Source organism: Somniosus microcephalus, chromosome 3 (genome assembly GCF_052327205.1).
Source record: "Somniosus microcephalus isolate GS21.2 chromosome 3, FLI_Smic_1.0, whole genome shotgun sequence".
Taxonomy (NCBI): domain Eukaryota; kingdom Metazoa; phylum Chordata; class Chondrichthyes; order Squaliformes; family Somniosidae; genus Somniosus; species Somniosus microcephalus.
In genome coordinates, this window is record NC_140989.1 from 289,653,882 (window position 1) to 289,675,202 (window position 21,321).

The window sequence follows — 21,321 nt, forward strand, 5'->3', positions numbered from 1 at the left end:
AAATAACTACAGAGCATTAATGACTAGTACTGCTGCAAACTTCAAATCATAAAATACTGTAATAATTCAACTCAGGATTAAAGCAGCAGTTGGTTATGAAGCATCTTCTGAAAATCCACAATGGGGGGAAAAAACTTCAATTTGTAATGCCTGATGGACAAGGACCAAGAATTAAAAGGTCTTCATAAAAAGTATTTTGCAATTTGGTTTTCTTTACAAAAATGTAAACTGTCAAACACACATCATTGTCAGTGAAGTCACCACCTGTTCAAATCATCATACAAATAAATAGCTTGTGATTAAAATTATTTCCATTGCAAAGGGGACTAGTTAATGCATATGACACAAACAAAAAACACGTAGGACTTGCCTTTCGAGGCATACTGTAGTCTAGGTCAGGAAACTTTACCACCCTGCATGCCTTACCCACCCACAGCAGGGTCACCGTTGCCAACATCTGCAAGTGAAAGAAATGGTTTCAGAAAGTGGGCCACATGTTGCTTTTTATACGTTTATTAGTGAAAATTTACTACAAGTAGTCTTTGACATGCAGAATTAAAACGTGAAAGTACCTGACCAAGGCCCACAAATATTACTGAAGGAAATCTGCAGATGTAATTAGAAAGATATCAGGGAGTGGTTACAGACAAACTACAATCTCCAACACGACTTACACAGTATACAAGTTGGGACTGGAAACTGTCTAAATGTTGGAAACTATCTCAGTGCTGCGAGAGAGAAAAGAAAGCGTTTACTTTTTCCTCTTTCCCAAAATTTGCAAACCGCGCAAGTAGAAAGCGTAAACACCGACCGGATCACCTCAGACCCATAACGGTTTCTCGAGGGGGGGACAAACTCTCGAATGTGAAAGCTTTCCCATAAAAAATGTTAAAACAGCAACTTTGCCCTAAGTTTCCAAATTAAAAAGCAATTAAAATAACTTACACGAAAAAACATATCAGAATAATAAATTTCAAAATTAGACTGAACAACTGCGTTCTCAAAATAACATTTCTGTAAAACCTTAGATCGTTTACAAGAAAACAGCTCATTTTCCACAGGATATATGTATATATACACACACACACACCAAAAACGAACACATGAAGAGTAACATTTTGCAAAATAATCTGCCTACCACAATCGCTAAACATTGGAAAAGCAAATATTCTCGAAAGCAAATCATGTCTAAAATGTAAATTTGTTAACGCAAATTAATAATCCAATCATCGGGCAAATATGCAACGGTGCAGCTTTAAATTGATTTTAGTACAGAGGATATGACGATTAATTCAGATGCATTTTCTTTTGGCAATCCGCGCGGTCTGCATTAACGAGTGAGCTGCTTCTGTGCAAACACTGAGGGCGCGCTCCCCGGTGTCACCGTCCCCGCGTTCGTTTGTTCGCTGGCACGCGCCGTCGCCGTTCCCCTTTCACCTGTAGCTCGTCAGGACGCTCTTGTTGACCACCACAATAAAAAACGAACTGACTCCGTAAAAAGCCGCCGCGCACAACTTCAAGAAAACAGTCAGCGTCTCGGTCGACATCTCCCCGTCCCCAACTCGGGCAGCATCTCCAGCCGCCTGGCTTCTTTCCCGGCTCGCTTTAACCACAGCATCGTGACGTTGACGAGCTTCCAACATGTCTTCGCCATCGACTCCACCGCAGCGTCCCTCGGCGTGATGACGTTGCGCCCCCGTGAGCGAGACGCCGTACGTGCCCAGCAATCGAAGCCCTGTTAAAAGGGAACATCTGTCAGATTTCCAGCATCTGCAGTATTTTCTTTTTGTAAAAGGGGATATGTCTGGCCGGGGGTGGTGGTAGGGGAGTTGTTTTTTGTTGCCAAAGGCAAATTGCAAATAATTGCATAAATTAGATTTTTGTTGTTGACTAATCTAGGTGAAGAGTCAGTAAGATTCGATACTAGTAGCAGAGAAGACAAAATAAATCAAGAAGTAGTCATTAGGTGAGACCAAGCTTTGTTTTTTTAAAGGCTGGAGATAGATAAGGGGAATTCATGGGGGGGGAGACTAAAAGTGAGGCCTGCAGAACTGTACTCTCCTGAGACTTAATAGTGTTACGAGAGGTATGCTGTTACTACGTCAGATGCTTCAAGAAGATCATTGGAATGTTACAGCACAGAAACAGGCCATTTGACTCATCAGGTCTGCGCCTGTATTTGGGGCAGGAATTGGTCTTGGGCAGTAGCACAGAATGGGTAATAGCGAATCAGCAGCCCATTTAAGACATAAGACATAGGAGCAGGAGTAGGTCATTTGGCCCCTCGAGCCTGCTCCGCCATTCAATAAGATCATGGCTGATCTGATTTTACACCCCACCCAATTTCCTTTTCTATTGAAGGGTGTAAAGCGGGCTTCTGATTCGCTATTGTCCATTTTGCGCAACCGCCCAAGACCAATTCCACCCCTTTTGTCTCCACGTCGTCTAATCAGCCTCTTCTGCTCAATCCCCCATACCCATCAATACTCTTTTTCAAGCAATTACCTAAATTCTATGCAAAATAATTCATGGGCTATGTTTCTGTTTGTGGCAGAAAATTACATATTCTAACCCTAACGTCTGAAGTGTCCTTTCATAACTGCTATGTCCAAATAAACAATCCCTTTGGTGTGGTAATAACTAACTGCTTTTTATTTCCAAGACAATCTACAATTTTAAGTCAAAAAATAACAAAAGAAATACAAGGGAAGTTTAATTGCTACAATGTACTTACTCCCATTAGGTGGCCATCTGGTGTTTAATTAACAATGTGCAAGTATCATATATATCAGTTTCCCCCCTCAAAATCACAAAGTGAAAATAAAGAACTGCAAGAATGAGCTGGGTTAACCACTAAAAACATTAAATAAATAAATTCAGCAACTACAATAACTTGATTAAAAAAAAGAATCATAGCGTGATAGCACTCTCCTGGCAGTACGCAGGAAAGATGGGACATGCCAACACTAGAACCATAATAAAACCACTACACTTATAACTATCTACAAGCCCAAATGATTTGAGGTTTCCTTGACCTTTGAGGATATCGCTGAGTAGGATTAACAATGGGTAAACTGGGACTAACAACAGCAGCAGTAGATAGTTATTTCTCAGATTCGGTTTCAACACTGTCAGGGTTCACAACTTTCTTCAGAGACTGGGAGAGTTCAGAAACACAAACAATGCCCTGGGAGGTGGTTAGTTCGTTAAACATGGGAATAGGCAAAACATCTGAAGCTTACTGAGAAGTGGTAAGAGCTACTTCCTTAGTATCAATTGTCAGCTCTTGAATCTGTTATGTATTGGGTGTTCTCCTCCCACCTGCGGTGGCGCTGTTACAGCAGATAAATGGTTGGGGTTGTTCTCTTGGTTAAGCTTTAGCTCTCTTTGTTCGGTACTCTCCAGAACTTTCTTTTTGAATAAAGCACCTCATGGTTGAATCTCTGAGTTCTAATTGTGCCTAGGTAGAAAGGTACAGACACAACAGAATCTACTTCATTAACTGTTGAAACATCTGTGGTATGAGCTTGTTCAGGATGCTTCTCACTTTTCGGAATAGCTCCTGTTTTTTGTATTTCAAGATAATCAGGAACTCCTTCTCGTTCAATTTGTAACTACCTTCCAAAATCTGAATAGGATAGTGCGAAGTCTGGGCTAACAGACAGCATTCATTAAGGGTCCGAAGGTCTTGTCGTTAGTTTGGTCTGGTTAATTTTCCAAGAACAATATCGCTGATTGGTGGCAAACCACCTCGTTTCTGGACACTGGCTGATATGACCTGGAAACCAAGGAGAAATTCCCGGTCATGTCGCTTCTTGCTCTCAGGATTGAGCAATTTCCACTACTGTTCTTTGTAGCCTATTAGAACACTGTCATCAGGGCAAAAGCAAAATACTGCAGGTGCTGGAAATCTGAAATAAAAACAGAAAATGCTGGAAATACTCAGCCGGTCAGGCAGCATCTGTGGAGAGAGAAACAGAGTTAACGTTTCAGGTCGATGACCCTTCGTCAGAACTGTCATCAGGGCTTTTTTAATACTGGTCTTGGTGCTTTCACTTTCAGAAACGAGCTTCGACACATTCTGTTCAGGTTTTACAATAGGCACGATCGGGCTTGCCCAGTCCCTGTTGTCGATTTCCTTAATTATGACCTCACACTCTATGCGATCTAATTTGTTGATATCCTTTCCTTTAGAGCATAGGGTACCGCCGTGGGCTTAACATTTTTTGGCTTTGCACCCGTCCTTCGCTTTAAGGTGTACCTGGATACCCTTTGCTGTACTAAGTATCAGACTCAATAAAGACTTGTACTCTTCCATGAGTACGTCCACGGGTTTTTGAGTTGTGATCTTCTTAATACTGACACAATTTAACTTCAGGCTACAAACCAATCTCGGCTCATCAATTAGGGAACTTTGCTCTTAACTACAATTACAGACAATTGTTTTGTCTGGTTTTCGTATCTTACTTGGTTGTTTATTTTCTCCAAGGATTGGCAATAGCTGTCCAGAATTAACTTTTCAGCAAAACATTTTTTTTTGTAGGGCAATTTTCTGAAACTTTTTCTCATATACTTTTGATGATATAACAGCCTCAGTGTCCAATTCAAAATCACATTTAATAGCTTCTATCCAGACAGGGACCATAATTTCATGGTGCTCCTTTCCTGTTGTCGAATATACAGGAAAATGTATCTCTTCGTCCATCTTACTTTGTGGTACAGTTTTATCCTTGGGTATGCTTTTCGTCTATCTTTATATGCTCTTGGGAAACCCCAAGCAAGGCAGTATTTATTGACGGTGTTAAGACTCAACCACATAGTGTGGGACTGGAGTCAGATGAAGGCTAGACCATGTAGGGAAATCTGAAGAACATTAGTAAACCAGCAACAATTCAGCATCTTTAATGGTCATTTCGTGGCGCTAGACCACAAATTATCAGCTGTATTGATTTTAATTTCACAACCTACCATAGCAGGATTTGAATTCACAACCTCTGGTTGCTAGTCAAGTACAATATCCTCTATGGCTACCTACCCTTATCAATGCATGAAATTCGTCATGCCATGCAGAATATCCTGCAGAGTATGGTAGGCCAGGAGATATAAGAACATAAGAACATAAGAAATAGGAGCAGGAGTAGGCCAATCGGCCCCTCGAGCCTGCTCCACCATTCAATAAGATCATGGCTGATCTGATCCTAACCTCAAATCTTCTATCACTCTGCATCCACCCAAACCCATGTGATCTCCCGGGAGAGGCGAAAAACCAGATAAAGACCCAATGGCCAATTTGGGAGAAAAAAATCTGGGAAATTCCTCTCCGACCCATCTAGGCGATCGAAATTCTTCCAGGAGATCACTCTGTCCCTATATTTTCTACAGTACTTACCTTCTGTAAAGGCGATCTCCACCCCAGCCAGGAACAGGAATAAAACCATCTCCTGAAATCTAACACAGAATTAGAACACAGTAGGAGCAGAACCAGGCTACACGGCCCCTGGGCCCACTCCACTACCCACAGGGCCATGACCATTCCAAACTTAGACTCATGTCCAATTTCCTGCCCGCTCCCCGTAACCCTTAATTCCCTTTACTTCTAGGAAACTATCTATTTCTGTTTTAAATTTATTTAATGATGTAGCTTCCACAGCTTTCTGGGGCAGCAAATTCCACAAACCTACCACCCTCTGAGTGAAGAAGTTTCTCCTCATCTCAGTTTTGAAAGAGCAGCCCCTTATTTTAAGATTATGCCCCCTAGTTCTAGTTTCACCCATCATTGGGAACATCCTCACCGCATCCACCCGATCAAGCCCCTTCACAATCTTATATGTTTCAATAAGATCGCCTCTCATTCTTCTGAACTCCAATGAGTAGAGTCCCAATCTACTCAACCTCGCCTCATATGAACACCCCCTCATCCCCGGGATTAACCGAGTGAACCTTCTTTGTACTGACTCGAGAGCAAGTATGTCTTTTCTTAAGTATGGACACCAAAACTGTATGTAGTATTCTAGGTGCGGTCTCACCAATACCTTGTACAACTGCAGCAATACCTCCCTGTTTTTATATTCCATCCCCCTAGCAATAAAAGCCAACATTCCATTGGCCTTCTTGATCACTTGCTGCACCTGCATACTAACTTTTTGAGTTTTGTGCACCAGGACCCCCAGATTCCTTTGTACTACAGTACTTTCCAGTTTCTTGCCATTAAGATAATAACTTGCTCTATGATTTTTCCTGCCAAAGTGCATAACCTCACACTTTCCAGTATTGTATTCCATCTGCCAAATCCCTGCCCACTTACTTAGCCTGTCTATGTCCCTTTGCGGGTTTTTTATGTCCTCCTCACTCACTACTTTCCATCCCATCTTTGTATCATCTGCAAACTTTGATATGTTACACTCGGTCCCCTCCTCCAAATCATTAATATAGATTGTAAAGAGTTGGGGACCCAGCACTGACCCCTGCGGAACACCACTAGTTACTGGTTGCCAATCTGAGAACGAACCATTTATCCCAACTCTCTGCTTTCTGTTAGAGAGCCAATCCTCCACCCACGCCAGAATATTACCCCCAATCCCGTGATTTTTTATCTTGAGCAATAATCTTTTGTGTGGCACCTTGTCAAATGCCTTTTGGAAGTCTAAATACACTACATCCACTGGTTCCCCTTTATCCACCCTGTATTACTTCCTCAAAAAACTCAAGCAAATTTGTCAAACATGACTTCCCCTTCATGAAACCATGCTGAGTTTGTCCTATTAAATTATGTTTATCCAAATGTCCCGTTACTGTCTCCTTAATAATGGACTCTAACATTTTACCAACCACAGATGTTAGGCTAACAGGCCTATAGTTTCCAGCCTTCTGCCTACTACCCTTTTTAAATAAGGGTGTTACATTAGCAGTTTTCCAATCTGCCGGGACCTTTGCTGAGTCCAGTGAGTTTTGGAAAATTATTACCAATGCATCCACAATCCCAACCGCTACTTCCCTCAAGACCCTAGGATGCAAGCCATCAGGTCCAGGGGATTTATCCACCTTGAGTCCCATTATTTTACCAAGTACCACTTCCTTAGTGATTTTAATCGTATTTAGTTCCTCCCCCCCTAGAGCCCCCTGTTTGTCCAGTGTTGGGATATCCTTAGTGTCCTCTACTGTAAAGACTGATACAAAATAATTGTTCAGTGTTTTTGCCATCTCCATGTTTCCCACCATTAATTTCCCGGTCTCATCCTCTAAGGGACCAACATTTACTTTAGCCACCCTTTTTCTTTTTATATAACTATAGAAACTTTTACTGTCTGTTTTTATATTTTTTGCTAATTTACTTTCATAATCTATCTTCCCTTTCTTAATCAATCTTTTAGTTATTTTTTGCTGTCTTTTAAAGACTTCCCAATCTTCCATCCTCCCACTAGATTTGGCTACCTTATATGCCCTTGTTTTTAGTCGGATACTATCCTTAATTACTTTACTTAGCCACGGATGGCTATCTTTTCTTTTACACCCTTTCTTCCTCAGTGGAATATATTTTTTTTGGAAGTTGTAAAATAACTCCTTAAATGTACACCACTGATCATGTACCGTCTTACCCTTTAATCTATTTTCCCAGTCCACTCTAATTAATTCCGCTCTCATACCTTCATAGTCTCCTTTATTCAAGCTCAGCACGCTTGTTTGAGATCCAACCTTCTCACCCTCTAATTGAATATGGAACTCAACCATGTTATGGTCACTCATTCCAAGGGGATCCTTTACTAGGACATTTTTAATTAATCCTGTCTCATTACACAGGACCAAATCTAAGGTTGCTTGCCCCCTGGTCAGTTCAGTTACATACTGCTCAAGAAACCCATCCCTAATACACTCAATGAACTCATCCTCAAGGCTGCTCTGCCCAATTTGATTTGTCCAGTTTATATGATAATTAAAATCCCCCATAATTATAGCTGTTCCCTTATTACAAGCCTCAACTATTTCCTGATTAATACTCCGTCCAACAGAGTTGCAACTGTTCGGAGGCCTATAGACTACACCCACTAGTGTTTTTTTCCCCTTATTATTCCTTATCTCCACCCAAACTGTTTCACTATCCTGCTCCTTTGACCCAATATCATTTCTCTGTATTATAGTGATTCCTTCCTTTATTAACATGGCCACCCCACCTCCTCTCCCTGCCTGTCCTTCCTGATTGTTAAATAACCTGGCATGTTTAATTCCCAGTCATGGTCACCCTGCAGCCATGTTTCTGTAATGGCCACAAGATCATACCCATATGTCATTATTTGTGCCGTTAACTCATTCATTTTGTTACGAATGCTACGTGCATTCAGATAAAGAACTTTCAAATATGTTTTGTAACACTTAGTTCCTGTTTTTTCCCTTTTTAGTACTTTACTTTTTACTCCATACCTTCTGCCCCTTCCTGACACATTGTGTTTTATAATTCCCCCACTGCTACCTAAGTCTATGACCTTCTCTGTTGTCATTTCTATTATTTGCTCTCTAGAAACCTCCCCCCCACTAATTAGTTTAAAGCCCTCTCTACAGCCCTAGTTATATGATTCGCCAGGACTCTAGTCCCAGCACTGGCCAAGTGGAGTCCGTCCCAACAGAACAGCTCCCTCCTGTCCCAGTACTGGTGCCAGTGTCCCAAGAAGCAAAACCCATTTCTCCCACACCAGTCTTTGAGCCACGCATTTAACTCTTTAATTTTATTTATCCTAGCCAAATTCGCTCGTGGCTCAGGTAATAACCCAGAGATTATTACCCTTGAGGTTCTGTTTTTTAATTTGACCCTTAGCTGCTCATACTCCTTTAACAGAACTGTCTTCCTTGTCCTATCTACGTCGTTTGTACCAATATGGACCATGACAACTGGATCCTCCCCCTCCCACTCCAAGTTTCTTTCCAGCCCAGAAGAGATGTCCTTAACCCTGGCACCGGGCAGGCAACACAGCCTTCGGGACTCCCGCTCTTGACTGCAGAGAACCCTATCTATCCCCCTAATGATACTATCCCCTACCACTACAACATTTCTTTTTACTCCCTCCACTTGAATGGCCCCCTGTACCACGGTGCTGTGGCCAGGTTGCTCATCCTCCCTGCAGTCCCCGCTCCCGCCCTCACAGGGAGTAAGAACCTCGATCCTGCTGGACAAGAACAAGGGCTGCATCTCCTTCAACACTACATCCTGGATCCCTGTACCTTCCTCACTCGCAGTCACACCGTCCTGTCCCTGACCACGGACTACATCTGCAGTAATTAACTTCATAGGTGTGACCATCTCCTGAAACATAGAGTCCAGGAACTTCTCCCCCTCCCTGATGTGTCGCAGTGTCTGAAGCTCGGTCTCAAGCTCCATAACATGGAACTTGAGTTCCTCTAGCAGCAAACACTTGTCGCAGATGTAATCACCATGAGCCTCAATGGGGACCACCGGCTTCCACATCTCGCAACAGTAACACATCACCTGCTCCATTCTATATAATTAATTTAATTTCTTATTATTAGTTATGAAGACCCTGCCCGGATATAGATGATAATGTCACAGCACTATTCAATAGGACTTACCAACTTAAAGGTATAAAAGAGAAGGAGGCACTAAGGACATTTGCAGCTGCCACTGCTTCAATAGATGACTTGAGGTTCAGTCTTAACATGACTTAACTAGTACTGTGCTCACACTGAACAGTAGCATCTCTGAGCCTGTGCACCGCACCAGCAGGCTGGAAGGAGTGTTAACAAATGTTGCTGTCTCTCAGCGAGAAACAAACTACATCCTTTAGCATCCCTCCAATGCTGGCACATTAGGGAGCCTCCGACCTGGACTTGGCACCACTTAGCAATGTAAGAGAATGGCAACATTTAGGGGGTCCCTCAGGAACAGCAGCTTCACTGGGATGAGAGTTAGTTTAGTCCTCGAAGGTTCCAGGGTACCTTCCCAGCCACTCCCTCCCAATTTTACATCACTCAGGAACACCATGTGGAAGTAGGAAAATAGGAGCTAAGGTATGTAAGTTAGCTGGCATGATGGATAGACACAGTGATAAGAAATAGCTGAAATTACTGGAATCACTTGGAAAGTAAATTTGCATGGGTATAAAATGGGTAGCCAATCCAACCCCGTAAATTTCCCGCCAGGTGGGTTAGGTTACAATTTTCTCCCCCTCACCCCGCTTCATTTTTCTGATTTATGCAACTTAATAGACTAAGTTGATGAAATGTGCAATGTGAGATTTCTATTGCTGAGATACTGTACAGATGCCTTGGGGAATGCTGAACTTAATGAGGTGGGTAGGGTGGGAGGGACAGCCAGGAAGGATGAATTTTTATTTGCCTTAACTTTTTTTTCTTGAAGGCTATCAGCAATAAGCTGCTGGTTCATTTCTCTGGTTGCTCTCTGATTGATCTCTTTCTCTACCTCCTACGCAACCTCCTGCTGGTGTGGAGATGGAGGTCATCTCCCTCTTCGTATCATCATTCTCTTCAGTTTCAGGAAGGGGTAATGCTTTCTGTATAGCAACATAATGCAGCATGCAGCAAGCTACAATAATTCTTGCTGGGCTGTACTGCAGGGTTCCATCAGATTTGTTCAGTTACAACACTTCAGACTGCTAATGGTCTGCCCTATCATCCTTGTAGTCCCATGGGCATCATTTTATTGTTCTCCCTTTCTGTCCACAGGTGCAGTACTGGAGTCGTTAGCAATGGCTGCAGGGGATATCACTAATCAACCATCCGGATACATGGTTTTGAGTCATCAGGACTGCTATGGTGGGTTGACACATGATAAAAACTTAATGACAGGTGTCAGGGTGGGGGTCATTAATGTGTAGGATAAGGTAATTGGCATCACACACTCTGAAAGAATGAAACCTTTTCCAGTCAATGAAATTGAGGGGGGTGGAGATGGGCACACTGTTATACATGGCTTTCAAGGCCAGAAGTATTCCTCCTTGCATCTATGGGAACCCTGCCAGTCTATGGAATTGGACTACTCTGTATTTTTGTTTTCATTGAAAAACAATGAACTGCAAGGCGCACCTGAAAAGAGCATCAGCGACCTCCTTAATACAGTAGTGAACTGCGGCCTGAGTAACACGATAAAGGTCAGCCAAAGCTGCCTGGAAAGATCCAGCAGCAAAAAATAAACAATGGGAGTGGTCACTTTCACTGTTATAAATAATGCTTTGCTCCTTGTAAAAGTGGGCTGCAGGTCTTCAGGCAGCAGCTGGCAATACTCCCCAGTAGTATCTGTGGGGAAGCACAGCCTTTAGATGCACTGATGGGCACAGAAATATAAGCCAGACCTTCCAGTTCTAAAAATGCTGTGGAGTAGATATCAACATGTTCGAAACAAATGTCTTCTCTGATGCTTCAATTCTATGTTCCTCTAATCTAGCCTCTTCCATTTCCTTATTCTCCTCCCCTTCATAACACAAGAAAGGGATTCCCATTGGAAAATCAATTTCACAGTCTGAAATTTAAATGTCTCCAGCATTCACTTTAATTGACAGTTCTGTGATGCTCCAGTACCGAAAAGAACAAAGATTGGGAAAGTTTAGACAAGCTGCAGTTATTTCAATAGAGATGGCCTCCTCTATGTGATATCAGACATAAGGATATCACTGTGCTGCTCATGCTGCCGCTTGTATAGTAGTCAGGAAAAGCTTGGCCATTCCCACTCACTCCTATTTCCAAATGGTGACGTGGACTCACAGCAGATGATAATGGCGGCTAAGCAGCAACATTTTGGTGACCATTTTTGGAGATGAAATTGTGGCAGTAAACCACACCACTCCAGTTTTCTCTTTTCAACACTTCATAATTGTCTTGGGCAGTTTTCTGAATGAAAATCCAGCCCTCGCTATGTTGACTTACACTAGAAGAAGGGAGAGTGAAGTATCAGATTGCACCGATTGGGCTGTCATCCAACATGAGTTAAGGCTTTCGGGATAGAAGAGCAGAAAATTGGGGAAATTAAAGACATTTATTGCATTAAACATTATGGGCTAGAAATTCGTTATAGCCAAGGAATGGGCAGTGTTTAGACTAAAGATGGTGAATTAGCACCAAGTGAAAATCGTCTAGACTACACGCAAAATTTGTCCTCACTTCTCATTAAAATGATTGGAGCCATAAATCTAACCTAAAAAACCAAGCTTTTGGCATTACACTGAAAAGATGGACCAATATCGGGTGTAGTCTAAATGCAAGTAATGATTGCCACAGGCTTTTTTCACTGCTTAAAGGGGAGGTCCATTGATGCTGCACCTTATTCTCTGCATTGTTGGGTGTACAGCAGCCTCAACAACCATAAGAAGAAGGACAAAGAGAAGGAACACTTATTTACAAATGCTGATGCCAGATCTCCGCCCCAGAAAGAGAGCCCCGGAGGTTTTCCAAGTAAGCTTGGAGGCATTGGTTTTAGCGGTGGAGAGAAGGCAGGCGGTACTGTACCAACTGGCAGGAGACCCTCACCACAAATCTGCCGGACTATGTGGACAGAGGTGGCACACCACGTCACGGGCAGCACTATGGACCCCAGGTATCACACCCAGTGCAGGAGGAAGTTTAATGAGCTCACACAGGTGGTCAGGGTGAGTGAAAGTTTCAACAAATGAGAAATACCGTCATCTATACCACAAGCTTAACACACTGCTCGATGTACCACACCCCCAGCACTCACCCACCAACAATCTCTACCTAGCAACACTCACACCCACATCTCGCACCTTGCACACAATGACAGCTATTCAACTATGGCAGGCACAAAGGTCATTAGTTATTAGAATTCATGTGGTATGTGTGATATGTTTAAAGATAAATGTAATAATGGTGTTTGGAATATTCGGATAATTGGAATATTCGGATTTCCAGCATCTGCAGTATTTTGCTATCGTTTGGAATATTTTGTGGTCTCTCTCATTTCAGATTTGCGCCCAGGAGGACACTGTGATACGCCATGAGACAGGGATTGTATGATGGGGATGTGGTGAGCTACGGGGATCTGGGGTTTCATTCATGTGAATCAGAGTCTGTTGAGCCGGTCACGGACAGCCCATCCAAAAGGCTGATTATCTTGCTGCCTCTGCCATCACTCCTCTTCCTCCTTGTCCTCCTCCACCTCGTTCTCTTCCTCCCCTGCCTTGTTGTCCTCCTGAGGTAATGCCGCAATCCCGCAGCCCCCATTACTGTGAGGAAATGTTGTGAGCAGAAGCCTTTAACAAATAATGAGTGACTTCTGCGCTTGAATCAACCCTCCCTGTTACCAAAAAATATTGAAATAACAAGAAAGAGCTGTTTCAGTTGAAGGAAGTAGCAAACAGGCACTGAAACTGCAAAACCCTGTCAGGTACAGCTGATTGGGGATGGTGCCTTTAAATAATGCAGCTGCAGCCTGCTTCTGGTTGGTAGATGCCAGCACTCCCTGTCGTTGTTCTGCGCTGCTGTTGGAGATCGGGCGTTCAGTGAGCGTTGCACACTCACTGACATTACGATCTCCGTGATGGCGAGCTCCCTGGCGCTAGGGTTTACCGGCAGCGCTACCGACACCACCAGTGTCCAGTGTGCGGCGTTGGAACCGGCATCAGCTGTCATTACAGCAGTCAACGGCATTTCAGCGCCATCTCCTGGCGCTAATGTGTGGCACACACAAATTTTTCCCCGTGTGTGTGCGTGTGTGTGTGTGTGTGTGTGTGTGCATGTTTGACTGGAATCAATGTCATGTGATATTGAGCACAAGCCATCATAAAGTTCATCAGCAGGTGGTAGCATTGGGCAACTTGTGGGGTGCAATTCATGACAGCATGAAACAGAAATTGGTTGAGCAGCATGTGACTGGATTCTGCTGGGCAGGGGCTCAGTAAAAACTTATTGCGGGTAGTAAATTGTTAGGTGTGTTGCCCCTGGAATTTTTCATTAGAAGCAATATAAGCTCTTTCTGAATATTTAAAGAGTTTTATCACAAAAATCAAACGTGATAAATATTGCAATTAACATTAACATCCCTTATTTGCAGAGCAAAGGCAATGCCAGTCCGAGAGAAGGTTTGGTGGTCATAGAAACATAGAAGATAGGAGCAGGAGTAGGCCATTCGGCCCCTCGAGCCTGCTCCGTCATTTAATGAGATCATGGCTGATCATCCAAATTCAGTACCCTGTCCCTGCTTTCTCCCCATATCCCTAGATCCCTTTAGCCTTAAGAAATATATCTAGCTCCTTCTTGAATATATTTAATGAATTGGCCTCAACTGCCTTCTGTGGTAGAGAATTCCACAGGTTCACCACTCTCTGGGTGAAGAAATTCCTCTTCATCTCTGTCCTAAATGGCTTACCCCTTATCCTTAGACTGTGACCACTGGTTCTGGACTCCCCCGCCATCGGGAACATCCTTCCTGCATCTAGTCTGTCTAGTCCTGTTAGAATTTTATAAGTTTCAATGAGATCCCCTCTCATTCTTCTAAACTCCAGCGAATATAAGCCCAATCGACCCAATCTCTCCTCATACGTCATTCTTGCCATCCCAGGTATCAGTCTGGTGAATCTTCACTGCACTCCCACATGGCAAGAACATCCTTCCTCAGATAAGGCGACCAAAACTGCACACAATACTGAAGGTGTGGTCTCACCAAGGCCCTGTACAACTGCAGCAGGACATCCTTGCTCCTGTAGTCGAATCCTCTTGCTATGAAGGCCAACGTACCATTTGCCTTCTTAACCGCCTGCTGCACCTGCATGCTTACCTTCAGCGACTGGTGCACAGGGACTCCAAGTCTCGTTGCACTTCCCCTTCTCCCAATCTATTGCCGTTCAGATAATAATCTGCCTTCCTGTTTTTGCCACCAAAGTGGATAACCTCGCATTTATCCACATTATACTGCATCTGCCCAATCACCTAACCTGTCCAAATCATACTGGAGTTTCTCGGCATCCCCCTCACAGCACACACGCCCACCCAGCTTTGTGTCGTCTGCAAACTTGGAGATATTACATCTAGTCCCCTCGTCTAGATCATTAATATATAATGAATAGCTGGGTTCCTAGCACCGATCCCTGCAGTACCCCACTAGTTACTGCCTGCCAGTCGGAAAAAGACCCATTTATTCCAACTCTTTGCTTCCTGTATGCCAACCAGTTCTCTATACAAGTCAGTACCTTACCCCCAATCCCATGTGCTTTAACTTTACACGCTAATCTCTTATGCGGGACCTTATCGAAAGCCTTCTGAAAGTCCAAATACACCACATCCACTGGTTCTCCCTTATCTATTCTACCAGTTACATCCTCAAAAAATTCCAGTAGATTAGTCAAGCATGATTTACCTTTTGTAAATCTATGTTGACTTTGTCCGATCCTGTCACTGTTTTCCAAGTGCTCTGCTATTACATCTTTTATAATGGACTCTAGCATTTTCCCCACTACCGATGTCAGGCTTACTGGTCTATAATTCCCTGTTTTCTCTCTACCACCTTTTTTGAATAGTGGGGTTACATCAGCTACCCTCCAATCCATGGGAACTGTTCCAGAGTCTACAGAATTTTGGAAGATGACCAGCAATGCATCTACTATTTCTAGGGCCACTTCCTTAAGTACCCTAGGATGTAGATTATCAGGCCCTGGGGATTTATCGGCCTTCAATCCCGTCAATTTCCCTAACACCATTTCCCTACAAATACTGATTTCATTCAGTTCCTCCCTCTCATTAGACCCTATGTTCCCCGACATCTCTGGGAGTTTATTTGTATCCTCCTTTGTGAAGACAGAACCAAAGTATGTATTTAATTGCTCCGCCATTTCTTTGTTCCCCATTATAAATTCCCCTGATTCTGACTGCAAGGGACCTACGCTTGACTTCACCAATCTTTTTCTCTTCACATATCTATAGAAGCTTTTACAGTCAGTTTTTATGTTCCCTGAAAGCTTACTCTCATACTCTATTTTCCCCCTCTTAATTAATCCCTTTGTCCTCCTTTGCTGAATCCTAAACTGCTCCCAATCCTCAGGTTTGCTGCATTTTCTGGCCAATTTATATGTCCTCTCCTTGGATCTTATGCTATCCCTAATTTCCCTTGTTAGCCATGGTTGAGTCACTTTTTTGTTTTATTTTTATGCCATTTTTATTTTTATGGTCTTATTTCAGGATCCAATACAGATCTGCTACATACAGCGTGGTGAGCAATAACCTCCTGGGACGCCATCCTGTGAAGCAAGCACAACTGCAACTGTTCCTGTTGGAAAAATTCCTCCTCATCTTCTATCTTTTGAAGAGACAGTGGAATACCCCATAGATTCCCCATGATCTGGTCTGGTCTGGGCGAAACTGACTTTGCTAAGCAAGGTGGCTAGATCATTTGGCATCTTGTAAAATGGAGAAGAAAACCCAAGATTGATGCTCCAATCCAAACAAAGAAGAAGTAGACAAACTTAACGAACTACCACCAGGAAAAAAAAGCTAAATCGAGAAAAATTATGTCAAGGTGTGTACCTTTAAATGTTTCTGGTGGCTGTGTGCTGGCAGACTTGCCCTTGGCTCCAAGTTATTATGGCACACTATTATCACATGGTGCCAATGGTACAACGCATCGGAATTCTGAGGTACAAAAGGACCCCCTGCAACATGACCCCAAATGCATACATGTATGAGGCTTGTGCCATGGAGTAGCAAAGCCTCTGCTATCCTCAGCATAGGCCCAGTGGAAAACTCAGGGCTCGCACAAAACAGGCACAAGACTACTGCCCCTTGTTTTCCACCACCTCAGGTGGTGCCTGTGTACAGCAGTGGAATTTCAGCCCTGAAAGGAATAGCAATTTATTTTTAAAAAGGGGATTTATTTATAAAATATGAGCAATAGATAAAATGAAAAATAAAATTTGCTTGCATAAATGAGAAAAAGAACATGGCTGCTGGACTTGGTAGACAGATTTGAGAGACTTGTGCTGCAGTGCCACCTTGTGGCTGGAGTCTGTAACTATATTGTGACAGACAACTGTATACATGCAGATTGTCATTATAAATAAAAACAGAATGCTGGAAATACTCAGCAGGTCAGGTAGCAATAGAGAGAGAAACAGAGTTAACGGCCCAGAAATTCGGGTCGGGGGCTTCCCGTGGGTGCAAGCCCCCGATCTGCACTTACCTAGTGCACCGGCCGTTGAGCTGTGGGCCCCCATGGAATTCCGATCCGGGGCCTGGTCCAGCTGCCGGCGCGCAGTGCTTGTGTATCCCAGGGGCGCAGTTAGTTCGAAGCGTCCCCTGGGATCACGTGGGCCATGGGGAGCCAATCGGAGCAGGGAATGCTCCATTCATAAGTCTGACAGGAAGTGCTGTCAAACTTAGAAATACTACGGGCCCTTTCTTCTTACAAAACATCACTAAATCTTCAAATAAATTTTTTTAAAACATCACGGCCCAGAAATTCGGGTCGGGGGCTTCCCGCGGGTGTAAGCCCCCGACCTGCACTTACCTAGCGCGCCGGCAGTTGAGCTGTAGGGCCCCGTGGAATTCCGCTCCGGGGCCTGGCCCAGCTGCCGGCACACTGTGCTTGCATGTCCCAGGGGCGTAGTTAGTGCGATGCGTCCCCTGGGATCACGTGAGCCATGGGCAGCCAATCGGAGGAGGGAAAAGCCCATTCATAAGATTGACAGGTAGACCTGTCAAAACTTATAAATACTACGGGCCCAAAATAGCAGTAAACCTTTAAATAAATTTTCAAAAAAACACACTTTTTAAATAAACTATAAATTACATTAAATAACTATTTTAAACAATAATTTAAATTTTTGAAAAAATAATTTTATATTATAACGGGGCTAAAAATAAACCTACCTTGCTTTAAAGTATTTAAAAATAATAAACCTGTGGAAAAAATGTTTTAATTTTAATTAATTGACCACTTACGTTGCAAAAAGCAAAAAGCAGGCCTTACCGGGAAAACCTGTAAAAAAAACCCTAAGTTCAAAGCGCACGCGCAGCCTCCCCTGTGCGCGCGTTCGACCTCTGAACCCCTTCGTTCAGAGGATCGGAAGTGCCGGTTTCCCGCGCATGCGCAGTGCATGCAGAAAAACGGCAATTCCATTCGGGCTACGGGTGAGTACCCCGTGCGTACTCACCTGTGGAGACCCGGATTTCTGGGCCAACGTTTCAGGTCGATAACCCTTCATCAGACCTGGAGAAATTTGGAGATGCAACAGATTTTTAAGCAAGTGTAGGGGCAGGGAAAGGGAGGAGGGGAGGAAAGAACAAAAGGGAAGGTCTGTGATAGGATGGAAGGCAGGAGAGATTAAAAGACAAAGGGGATGATGGTGCAAGGCAAAAGGAAATGGTAATGGGACAAGTTAAGAAAAAAAAGATGACTCTGGAGGAGGTGTAAATGGCAATGGCTGAATCGGCAACAGCTGCCATATGAGAGGAAAAAATTAAAAAATTAAAAAAAACAAATCGGGGCCAAGGTTATGGTCTGAAATTGTTGAACTCGATGTTGAGTCCAGAAGGCTGTAAAGTGCCTAATCGAAAGATGAGGTACTGTTCCTCGAGCTTACGTTGAACTTTGTTAGAACAGTGTAAGAGGCCGAGGATAGAGAGATCAGAGTGGGAGTGGAGCGGCGAATTAAAGTGACAGGCGACCGGAAACTCGGGATCATGCTTATGGACTGAATGGAGGTGTTATGTAAAGCGGTCACCCAATCTGCGTTTGGTCTCCCCAGTGTAGAGGAGACCGCATCGTGAGCAGCGAATACAGTATACTAAATTGCAAGAAGTACAAGTAAATCGTTGTTTCACCTGGAAGGAGTGTTTGGGGCCCTGGATGGTGAGGAGGTAAAAGGGCAGGTGTTGCATCTCCTACGCTTGCACAGGAAGGTGTCAGGGGAAGGGGTGTTGGGGGTGATAGAAGAGTGGACCAGGGTGTCGCGGAGGGAGCAGTCCCTTCGGAATGTTAAAAGAGGAGGGGAAGATGTGTTTGGTGGTGGGATCACGCTGGAGGTGGCGGAAATGGCAGAAGATGATCCGTTGAATGTGGAGGCTGGTGGGGTGAAAGGTGAGGGCAAGGGGAACCCTATCATGGTTCTGGGAGGGAGGGAAAGGGGTGAGAGCATAAGTGCGAGAAATAGAATGGACACGGTCAAGGGCCGTGTCAACCACGGTAGAAAGGAATCCTCAGTTGCGGAAAAAGGAAGACATATCGAAAGCACTAGTATGGAAGGTAGCATCGTCAGAGTAGATGCGGCGGAGACGGAGAGACGTGGAGAATGGAATAGAGTCCTTACAGGAAGCAGGGTGGGATGAAGTGTAGTCCAGGTAGCTGTGGGAGTCAGTGAGTTTGTAGTGAATACAAAAAGAAAATACTGCAGATGCTGGATATCTGAAATAAAAACAGAAAATGCTGGAGAAACTCAGCAGGTCAGGCAGCATCTGTGAAGAGAGAAACAGAGTTAACGTTTCAGGTCGATGACCTTTCGTCAGAACTGGGCATGTAATGAATGTTTGTCAATAGCCTACCCTCAGAAATGGAGACAGAGAAGTCGAGGAAGGGAAGGGAAGAGTCGGAGATGGACCATGTGAAGGTGAGGGAAGGGTGGAAATTGGAAGCAAATAAAATTTTCTAGTTCAGGGCGAGAGCAGGAAATGGCACCAATACAGTCATCAATGTACCAGAAAAAGAGGTGAGGGAGGGGACCTGAGTAAGACTGGAACAAAGAATGTTCCACATATCCCACGAAAAGGCAGGCATAGCTAGGACCCATGCGGGTTCCCATAACAACACCTTTAATTTGGAGGAAGTGAGTGGAGTCAAAGGAGAAGTTGTTCAATGTGAGAACAAGTTCAGCCAGGCGAAGGAGGGTGGTGGTGGATGGGGACTGGTTGGGCCTCTGTTCAAGGAAGAAACAGAGCGCCCTCAGGCCATCCTGGTGGGGGATGGAGGTGTAGAGGGATTGGTCGTCCATAGTGAAAAGGAGATGGTTGGAGCCAGGAAACTGGAAACTGTTAAAGTGGCAGAGGGCGTCAGAAGAGTCGCGGATGTAGGTGGGAAGAGACTGGACATGGGGAGAATAAATAGAGTCGAGATAGGAAGAGATAAGTTCCGTGGGGCAAGAACAGGATGAAACGATGGGTCTACCAGGGCAGCCCTGTTTGTGGATCTTGGGAAGGAGGTAGAAGCGGGCTGTGCGGGGTTGGGGAACTATAAGGTTGGCGACCATGGAGGGAAGATCTCCAGAGGAGATGAGGTCAGTGACAGTCTTGGAAATGATGGCCTGATTTTCGGTCATGGGGTCATGGTCCTGGGGGAGGTAGGAGGAGGTGTTGGAGAGTTGGCGTTCACCCTCCGCTAGGTAAAGGTCGGTTCACCAAACAACAACAGCGCCGCCCTTCTCAGCAGGTTTAATGAAAATGTTGGGGTTGGATCTGAGAGAATGGAGTGCTGCAAGTTCACAGGGAGGTAGGTTGGAGTGAGTGAGAGGAGCAGAGAAATTGAGATGGCTGATGTCACGCCGGAAGTTTGCAATGAAAAGATCTAGAGAGGGTAAGAGGCCAGAGGGAGGGGTCCAGGTAGAACGAGAATTCTAAAAACGGGAGAAAGGGCCAGCCATGCGGGGGGAAGACTCCTGGCCAAAGAAGTGGGCACGGAGACGAAGGCGGCGGAAAAAGAGCTCAACGTCGTGCCGAGCTCGAAATTCATTGAGGTGGGGGGCGTAAGGGGATGAAGCTCAGGCCATTGCTGAGGACTGATCGTTCGGGGTCAGAGAGGAAAAGGTGAGAGGAATGGCAGGGGATGAGATGGGAGAAGGAGGGTCAGAGGAAAATGAAGGGGAAGAAGGTCCCGGAGGGGCGTAGGTGTCCCAGAGTTGTTGAAACTTACGATCCTTGACACCTGAAAGGAAGAAAAAAAGTTTTTTGTTAAAGCACCGGATGAGGCAAAGGACCTCTTACACTGTCCCAACGAAGCTCAACGTAAGCTCGAGGAACAGCACCTCATCTTTCGATTAGCCACTTTACAGCTTTCTGGACTCAACATCGAGATCAACATTAAAAAAAAAAAATCTTTTTTTCTCTTACATGGCAGCTGTCGATCTTTCTGCCATTGCCATTTACACCTCATTTAGAGTCATTTTTTGTTTCTTAACTTGTCCCATTACCATCTCCTTTTGCCCTGCATCATCATCCCTTTTGTCATTTAATCTCTCCTGCCTTCCATCCTATCACAGACCTTCCACTTTGTTCTTTCCTCCCCTCCTCCCTCTCCCTACCCCTGCACTCGCTTAAAAATCTGTTACATCTCTAACTATTCCCAGTTCTGACGAAGGGTCATTGACCTGA

The 21,321-nt window shown here is 44.2% G+C and overlaps 1 protein-coding gene across 1 annotated transcript in view; it reads right to left on the reverse strand.

Annotated features, from left to right (window-relative positions):
- Positions 1 to 1,719, reverse strand: part of slc35d1a (solute carrier family 35 member D1a) — an 84,552-nt gene extending 82,833 nt beyond the window's left edge. The window contains exons 1-3 of the mRNA XM_085982738.1: positions 1,438 to 1,719; positions 573 to 606; positions 371 to 457 (exon numbers count right to left, since the gene is read on the reverse strand). Coding sequence (XP_085838864.1) covers positions 371 to 457; positions 573 to 606; positions 1,438 to 1,643 — 327 coding nt within the window. The 5' untranslated portion in view covers positions 1,644 to 1,719. The remainder of the gene's footprint in view (positions 1 to 370; positions 458 to 572; positions 607 to 1,437) is intronic.
- Positions 1,720 to 21,321: the final 19,602 nt, after the last annotated feature.